The sequence below is a fragment of the Myxine glutinosa genome, chromosome 6 (genome assembly GCF_964187855.1).
Source record: "Myxine glutinosa chromosome 6, kmMyxGlut1.1, whole genome shotgun sequence".
Classification (NCBI taxonomy): domain Eukaryota; kingdom Metazoa; phylum Chordata; class Myxini; order Myxiniformes; family Myxinidae; genus Myxine; species Myxine glutinosa.
In genome coordinates this window covers 105623824-105633315 of record NC_136266.1, presented here as the reverse complement: position 1 = coordinate 105633315, position 9492 = coordinate 105623824, and the positions used below count along the sequence as shown (strand labels likewise).

Genomic DNA, 9492 nt, shown 5'->3' with positions numbered 1-9492 from the left:
GGGTTATTAAGCACAGCATCTTGATGTGAGCACCGACTTTGCACATTATCCATCTTTTCCTCCAACGAGTGGTTTTCTAAGTCCGGCGTCTGCTTAATCCAAATTTAGATTATTTCTTTTTCTTTATCAATGAATTCTTCTCCTCCGACAACCGCTGGCCCATATGAATTTGCCTTGTCCAATTCGGCGGCCGTCGGGTTTTTCACACCCCGTGTCGCGATTTCTACCCCGGTCCACCCGGCTGTGCTTTGCTCACTCTCGCTTCCCCCGCGCTACCTCATCGCGTACCCTTGTGTCCTTCCCGCCCGCCATGCGGTCAATGTCCTCCTGTACTCTTTTCGCCGTGGCGTTCATTTGCTCCTGAAATCCTTCCGGGTTGTACCTTGCTCCGTGCCTCACTTTTTCCATGTCTATCCCCCGGGTAGTCATCATTGCATCGAATCCCTTACTGTCACCCATCAGAGAGGCACCGAAATGCACCATCAAAAGGCCCCAGTCCATTGGCACTGCGGGCCCGGCTATCACCGTCACGTACGGGAGGCCGCCATTTCGTGTGCCTGCAAACCCCTCTACCGCATTCTCATTGCTTTCCTCCTCTCTCTTTTCCAATTCCTCCCTGGGGTCCTGGGTTGCCTCTAAACCCTCTTCTTCTACCCCCACCGGCATCCGACCGCCTTGATCATCCATGGCACGATTTAATTTAGATCTTACTACAATTTCGGCCGCTCGTAATTTCGAGTGCGTTCAGGGCACTTCGGGTCAAATCCCACTCCCAGACACCAATTGTTACGGATCCGGGGGACGGCACTCCCGTTAGCAAGAGGGGATTAATCCCCTTGTCTTGTTAAGCTGGCCGTCCGACTGGTCCTGGGGGTATGACGTCACTCCCGGTCAGCGCTGAATAGGGTAGTAGGCCAATCCTTCCTATGACCTAAGTACCAGCGCCTTCCGGTACGCGAGGAAATACTCCCGCCCGAGCCGCAGCGTAATAGATGGATTGCGCCGAGCGAAGCGAGCTGCGACGCGGGCCGTTAACAGAAGACTAAACCCGATTATAAGCAGTTCTGCCAAAATTGCGCCACAGGTACTCAATGGGGAAATCACTAAAGCGATCGGACGAGAAAGAAACCAAAGAATAAGAAGGAACAGGGATTTATTAATTATTTACACAAAAACCAAAACCAAAGAAGAAGGGAACGAAAGTAATTTACAGTGAAGAGGAAGAAGCAGATACACAGAGCAATTCTTAACTACACAGGCTTAACTTATCCCCACAGGACAATACAGACAGACTCACACGAATTGGGAATTGCAGGCAGGAATGGCTGGAGGGATGAGAAGGGCAGATGGTCCAGAGCTGGCGGCAGGGAGGTCCGGGGATCGCGGCACGACGTCGGTGCCCCGCGTGCACGCCCTCGCCCTTGGTTCAGTGGCGAAAACCCGGTCGTCAGTGCTGGTTGGTATCGCCCACGAGCGTGCCGACTCTCACTCGCCGCAGGATGTTCGCCTCAAGAAAATGAATGGTCGATCCTCTCTCAACTTCTCGGGTCGTGCTCCCTCAAGCATCTGCCTCTTACCGACTCTCTTGAACCTCCTCGCGCGTCTCTGGTGGGGGCCTCGCGCCAAGGGTTTTATTACCACGCCCTTGGAACCCTCTTAAACTCACCAGACGTTTCTTGCCACGCCCTATCAAGCCATGCCCACCGAGCCCTGGTTGGTTGTTAAGGGCTCTCTGGCTCCACCTTTGATGACGAGGTGGTGCCACGCCCGTGCTCTGGCAGCTCCTCCCCCCTTCTTGGCCTCATGCGTAATGGAGTTTGGCGCAAGGCAGCGAACGCTGCTGGGCGAACAGAGGCGGCGTGATGCCCACGAAAACAGCCCAATGCAACGGCGGCGAATGCCACCGAAAACAGCCCAACTGTTACTGGCACTTTGAAGAGATGATTGGGGATATTGAAAGGGGACCTATCTTATTTGATTGATGCAATGTAGAGTCAACTATTGGAAACACAGCCTTACCTGGAACACATAATAATGACATAACTATAGAGAGGTCCTAAAGTGTCCTACGTGTTGTACATGGACTAACTAAGGTGCAATCTTTAATTAACAGCCAATTAAGGGGACATGTACACAGGGGTCATTTATAAGGGAATTTACTACTAAATTTACATGTGATGGTTCTAAAAACCGTAACAATATAATATATGTGTTTACACCTTTTTAGGGCACTTTTAACCAGTTATTACCAGCAGGAAATCTGAAGTTCAAATTTTCTTTTCAACATAATTTTCAGCAGACAAAAGAGTGGCTATTTCAAAACGATTTACCATAATTGTGTTCCTGAATGTAAAGCAGACTCACAGAAAATATAGGAATAAGGGAAATATCCTTGGATGAGTCTAATTCATAACATTTACTGTTTAGAGGGACGTCTGTGTGTGTGTGTAGGGTAGTAGGCCAATCCTTCCTATGACCTAAGTACCAATGAAATCACCCTAACCCTAACGTCCATGAATCGGATATTTCAAGTGATTCTTCACCATTGAGAGACAGGGCCAAACACGATATATAGAACGATATCTCAAAACGTTATGGGCGGATTATGACAACATTTTGTGGGCGAGTTGGTAGGTGACAATAACAAGCGGACTAGATTTTGGTTCAGGCTCAGATCCAGATCTGGACCATCAGTGGAATACAAAACATAAACCGTTCAGCCTGGTGTCGGTATGCGCTCTACCGAGTACCATTCTGGTTCTAGTTCGAAATAAAGTTATAGCTGGAGTACAAGGATGTCCTCTCGACTTCTGAAGAAGAAAAGCCACGAAGATGTCAGCCCTTCGATTATATAATCGAAAGGGTTATAATGCAGTCACAATCTCAGCGTCATATAGTTTTTATTATTGTTATTAATTTTGAACAACCTTTTGCCGCATACAAGTAAACATCAAATCATTCTCCAACATGCGTATATGCACTTAAAGGCAACTTTCATCAATAAAATGAAAAACATTTTTGGATGCAATTATATGCAATGCACATGGGTCATTAAAAGTTTTATATATTATATACATTAAAGGTCGTCTTTATGATCATGCAATAAAAGTCCAAGAGCAATTGAAGTAAAAGAGTTAGATCAAAAGTGAACTGCAATGAAAAAAATTGCCTCATGTATTCAAAGCAAGGCCAATAAAAGAAACAGCAAATGGCAATTAAATAAGTTAAAATAAATTAAATTAGAGGACTAAATTGTGTAAATGAAAACGATGCTTTAAGATGAATTCACTCAAGGTAGGTTAACGTAAGAATCATTTTAATGGAATTGAGAGTGAAACTTTGGAGTAAAAGTGGGTAAAATGAAAGTTAGGCGATTTGGTGTTGATGAGACCGAGGGACAAGCGAGATCTAAAAGAGGTCGTCAAGTCCCTCGGACTGGGCGGTCAGGGCGGCGAGGACCGCGCGTGGGGTGTTTTCGAAGAGAGCGGCACGGTTTTGTTGTACTCCCTTCTTCACCCAATGCCCGTATATGCGAAAGGCAGTTGCGTCGATAAGCTTCCGCAGCGGTCGGATGGCGTATGGATCCCGGAGCACAATGTCTGGTGTGAGCGGTTTCACACGGCGGTAGTGGTAATACATGCGCACCGAGGCGAGCACCGTCAACATGATAACCTGGAAGCACGCAAGTGCACACACGAGTGATGGTGTAATCAGAAGCATACGGTACAAGCACAGGCAGGTTAATTATGCTGTTTTGCTCAAGAAGAATTCACACTTGAGCAAAGTTACATGACCAAATGGCTCTCAAAATTGTGCAACATAATCACATTAAACTGCTTTGCCCACATCCCCACATGTACCCCTTTCCTAACCCCATTCCTCCCACACCCATTGTTTGTCCAAGTCTCCCTCTATTTTGTCGTTCAACTCAACTGTTGGTGCCCCTCCCCCACCCCCCAATCCTCCCCAACCCCCCCCCCCAGCCCCACCCCTCCCTCTACTGTTCCTTTTGTTCTGTTGCGTCCTGACCCGTTCAATGATTTAGGTCTTCCAGGAGCCTAGACTCTGTATATAAAAATAAATAAATCATCAAGGAAAGATGATTCAAGGAAATTTACTTTCAAACAGAATGACAAAAAGTGGTGTAAAAGCTAAATTAGAGTCACGTGCATCTATATTCTACATTTAAAATTCAGTTAAAGGTTATACAAACAGCAGGAAAATAACTCGAAGACTGATAATGATGTTAGTTTGAAGGGAAAACAAAAGTGTGTGGAGCTACACAGACCTTGAACTTGCGGTAGGGGCTGAAATGGCGAACCTCTTCAACAAAGTACTGCTGGAAGAAAGGATGGGCAAGAGCCTGCCCTGCGGTGCAGCGCAGTTTTGGCTCAACCACAAGCATTCGTGCGATCTGCAGTGCAGGGAAGAATGCATACAAAAGTGTGACCTTGTGCTCCTAGCCATTGGCAAATCAGTTTTTCCTCACTCCCGGATCATCACTCGCATCCCCCTTTCACACCAACCTCCCTTTCTCCACCCACCCCATATCTCTTCACTTCACTGCATTTCATTTCACTTCTGCCACCCATTTTTTCTTCTCCTTCTCTTCCTCCACTCACCCCTATGCTCTTCTCCTCCTCCACACTCCCAGCCCTCTTCTCTCCTCCTTCTCCACACACACCTCCCACCTTCCTCCTCCACACATCTCTCCCTTCTCCTATATTCCACCCACCCCCCTCTTCTCCTCCACATACCTCCACCCCTTCCACTCTCATCTCTTCCTCCACCCCGCTATTCCTCCACCCCTTCCCCTCCTCCACCCCTTCCCCTCCTCCACTACTTCCCCTCCCCTCATCCACCCACGTTTACCCTCTTCTTCTACCCACAGATCCTCTCCTCCCCCTTCGTACCCCAAAATCCGATGGTGACAAAAAATTATAAATGATAAAAAAACATACCAGGTGATAAAAAAAAACAACATACCAGGTCCTTAACGCAGTCCGACGTGTCTTCCCACTCAGCAGAGGTGAAGCTGTATTGTCCCTCCATTATCATGCGCAACATCACCATTTGCTTTCGGTGCCAGAATGGAGGAGAACCAGCAAGTAGAGTGTACATGATCACCCCACAGGCCCATCTGCAGAAATTACAGAGCTCAGCTATATGCAAGAATCCAGAAATTTAGATGACTGCCAAGATGCGGCGACACAATGAGTAGTCAATGCAACAACTATGTATCCTGCCCTTCATTTTGTCAGATATCAATATTGGTCTTCAGTGGCCTCCCCACAAGCCCTCCTCTATTATGTTTTAGAGAAGGAAAGTTATCCAAAGAAGTCCTCAGCCCCTTTTGATGAATTTCTGAACCATTCATGTTTCTGAACATGATGCCCACAACCCCCCAACAAATCCTTATTCAATGAATTTCAATTCTGGTTTCCTTTTTCAACATGTGTGTGTGTGTGTGTGTGTGTGTGTGTGTGTGTGTGTGTGTGTGTGTGTGTGTGTCTGTCTGTGTGTCTGTGTGTGTGTCTGTGTGTGTGTGTGTGTGTGTGTGTGTGTGTGTGTGTGTGTGTGTGTGTGTGTATGTATGTATGTACAGTCACGTGAAAAAGTAAGGACACCCCATGTAAAGTTTTGACTTTTTCAACATATTTCAACATACAGCTATTTGATCTTCATTTCAACAATATTGATAGATAAAGGTGATATAATATAACAAATATCATGAAACATTTACATTTTGTAGTCCATTGTATAATTGAAATAAACATAAATGCAAATTTCGCATGTGGAAAAAGTAAGTACACCCTAGGCTCCAGAGATGGGATTGCCCCTTTTGGCAGAAACAACCTCAAGTCGGCGTTTCTTATAACTATCTACCAGTCTCTGACATCGACTGGGAGAAATTTTTGCCCACTCCTCCATGCAGAATTCTTTCAGCTGTGCGATGTTTGAGGGGTTTCTTGCATGCACAGCTCGTTTCAAATCCCCCCACAACATCTCGATGGGATTTAGATTCGGGCTTTGACTTGGCCATTCCAGAACCCTCCATTTCTTTCTTTTCAGCCATTCCTTGGTGGATTTACTGGTATGTTTAGGGTCATGTCATGTTGCAAGGTCCACCTTCAGTTGAGCTTCAACTTTCCGACAGATGGCCTCACATTATCCTCAAGCACCCTCTGGGACAATGAAGAATTCATAGTGGATTCTATGATGGTGAGCTGCACAGGCCCTGATGCATCAAAGCTGCCCCAAACCATAATATTTCCACCACCATGCTTTCCAGTTGGTATCAGGTTCTTGTGGTCAAATGCTGTCTTTGGTTTTCGCCAAACATGTCTTCTAGTACTGTGGCCAAATATCTCTACCTTTGACTCATCTGTCCAGAGCACATTGTTCCAGAAGTGCTGGTCATTGCCTCGGTGTTCATTGGCAAGCTTTAGTCTTGCCCTGATGTTCTTTCTGGACAGCAAAGGTTTCCTCCTGGCACATCTCCCATGTAGATCAAATTTGTGCAGCCTCTTTCTAATGGTAGACTCGTGCACTTTGACATCAACAGTGGCAAGAGCTACCGGCAGGTCCCGTGATGACATTCTGGGGTTCTTAGAGACTTCTTTCAGCATATTGCGGTCTGCTCTTGGGCTGAAATTGCTGGGGCGGCCTGGCCTGAACAAGTTGGCAGTTGTTTGGAATCTTCTCCACTTGTAGATGATCTTCCGGACAGTCGAATGATTTATTTCAAATTGTTTGGAGATCGTTTTAAATCCCTTCCCAGTCTAGTAGACATCTATAACCTTCTTTCTGAATGCCTCAGAGAGCTCTTTTGATCTCGGCATGGTGACGCCACACACTTTTTTTTTTTTTTTCTTTTTTTTTGTATACAAGATCGAGGCTCGTGAAAGAGCTAACATTAATCACACAAAAAGACAAACCGACACACAAAACACAAAAAACAAGGGGAGCGGTAGACAAGATGGGGAGAGAGGGGGAAGGACACAAAAGAGAGGGGGAAGGACACAAACACAACATTTGAGAGCAGGGACATCGGGAGGACTTGGGGGGAGGTGGGAGAGGATTAAAACATATGAACACTGCAAGGACTCTGGGGTGAATTACCGGGGGTAGAAAAGATCAAGGTTTTCGATGGGGGAAGATAAGAGATGGTGGTGAACAGCTGTTTTAAAGACCTGGAGGGAGGAGTGGGATTGAAGGGAGTGGGGGAGTTTGTTCCAGAGGCGGGAGAAAAGGGGAATGAAAGAGTGAAGGTGAGCAGAGAGCCTAGACTTTGGCAGTTTAACCAGAAGAGGGTTGCAGGCAGATCTTGTGTGACCTGAAGGAATATTGGGGGGACAGAGCACAGAGAGAGCTGGGGGAGCAAGGCCGGAGAGGAGTCGGTAGAAGACAGAAAGACCACCAACCTGCCTGCGGTGAGTGAGTGAAAGGCCCTCGGCGTTGACTACATCGCAGGAGATTCCAATGATTCTGAAAGCTTTGGCCTCAACAGCGTGAAGCCGAGCAAGGTGTGAGGCAGGAGCACCAGCCCAGAGGGGGGAACAGTATTCCATTGAGCTGCGGATGAAAGCCCCGTATGTGGTGAGGAGCTCAGGTGTGCCAAGGAAGGACTTCGCACGACGGAGGATGCCCAGTCGGCGACTGGCTTTGGAGGCCAGCTTGGAAATGTGGTTTTCCCAAGAAAGATCATGGCAGATAGTGAGACCCAAAAGCTTGAGCGACAGAACTTCTTGGAGAGGATTGTTGAGAAAGTAGATGGGAGGGTTGTCCAGTCGGTCCTTTCGGAGAGACATTGTAAGAGTGTGAGATTTGTCAGGATTGAAAGACATGTTCCACTTGTTTGACCAGTCTGTGATTTTGTCCAGGTCTGCAGAGAGTGAGGAGGCTGCAGACTGCCGATCTGAGGGATGAGGAATGGAGCGACAGAGAGTAGAGTCGTCAGCAAAGAGATAGAGAGGATTTTCAAGAGAGTCAGAGAGATCATTGATGAAGACCAGAAAAAGCAGAGGGCCCAGAACACTACCTTGGGGAACTCCAGCCTGAACAGGAAGAGGAGATGAGAGAAACCCATTCAGGGCCACACGTTGACTACGACCAGAGAGGAAGTCCGCCAGCCATGCGTGGAGATTTCCATGGATACCAAAAGAGGAGAGTTTGGAGAGCAGAGCAGGGTGCCAGACCGTATCGAAGGCACGTGAAATGTCAAGGGAGACAGCTCTAATTTCCTGTTTGGCGTTGAGGACCTCCATCCATTGTTGAGAAAGCAGAAGCAGCATGTCCAGAGTAGAGTGACCAGGTCTGAAACCAAATTGATGATCAGAGATCAAGCCATTGGAGAAGAGGAAAGATTTAATATCTGAAGCAATGATGGATTCCATGACTTTGCTGATAATTGGGAGAAGGCTGATTGGTCTGTAGTTGCTGGGATCTGTTTTTGCACCTTTTTTGTGCAAAGCGGTGATGTTGGCTGATTTCCAAGCAGATGGCAGATGACCTTGAGCAAAAGAGAGGGTGAAGAGAACAGAAAGAGGGAGTGAAAGTGCAGAAGCACATGATTTTAGGACCCGTGGGCTGATGCCGTCAGGACCAGTTGCAGAATCAGAGTCGAGGGTTGCCAGAAACTTTTCCACCTTGTCAGGAGGAAAGGACACAGAGTCCAGGAGCAGCTGGGTACGACTGGGTACGGTGGGTACAGAGAGGGATGGGTTTGGGACACAAGATTTAGAGGCAAACACAGAGTTGAGGCATTCAGCTTTTTCACGTGCGGAGTCAGCCGTTAAGCCGTTTGAGGTGAGGGAGGGGATGGAGGGGGAACATGAGAGAGAGCAATTTACTTTGAAAGAATTCCCAGGATGAGTTGATGTCAGAGGCGGTAGAGATGGGAGACCAGTCCAGATGATTGATGGCTGCTTGAAGACCGTGCCAGTTGGCCTGAGTGAAATGCCAGACTCGTCGACGCTGAGGAGGCTCTCTGAGAATGGTCAGAGAGATGTCCACTTTGACAAGCACATGATCAGATGAGCCGATTGGAGCAGAAGAAGAGCAGCAGACATTTTCAGGGAAGTTTGTCATAACCAAATCCAGAAGAGAAGATGCTCCGTTGACTGAGATCCGGGTCGGGAAATTGACAGATTGTGTCAGTCCCAGTGAGTCGCAGAAGTCCTTTGCTGAAGAGCCATGGCTGGTGAGAGAGGTACCCACACCCAGCCAACTGGCATGGTAACAATTGAAATCACCACATATGAGGAAGAGAGAGTTGGGATGGGTAGATAGAAGTTGGTCCATATTATCAGACAGTGAGATGTAGATGGAGTCATCACTGTTTGGTGGACGGTACAACACACATATGAACAAAAGGTGGGAGCGAAGGGGAAGCCGTAGCCAAAGGTATTCCTGGGGGTGAGGTGGAGAGAGGGCAGTGCAGGGCGAGTGAGGAAGAGAGTTTTTTATAAAGATAGCAACCCCCCCTCCAGG

At 47.3% G+C, this 9492-nt stretch overlaps 1 protein-coding gene across 5 annotated transcripts in view; it reads right to left on the bottom strand.

Annotated features, from left to right (window-relative positions):
* Positions 1 to 2883: 2883 nt before the first annotated feature.
* The window catches only part of PHKG1 (phosphorylase kinase catalytic subunit gamma 1), a 75703-nt gene continuing 69094 nt past the window's right edge, over positions 2884 to 9492 (bottom strand). For all 5 annotated transcript variants that reach the window (XM_068120760.2, XM_068120761.2, XM_068120762.2 and 2 more), the window contains 3 exons: positions 4987 to 5140; positions 4289 to 4414; positions 2884 to 3672 (listed from right to left, as the gene is read on the bottom strand). In XM_068120760.2, the coding sequence (XP_067976861.2) occupies positions 3409 to 3672; positions 4289 to 4414; positions 4987 to 5140 (544 nt within the window). In that variant the 3' untranslated portion in view covers positions 2884 to 3408. The remainder of the gene's footprint in view (positions 3673 to 4288; positions 4415 to 4986; positions 5141 to 9492) is intronic.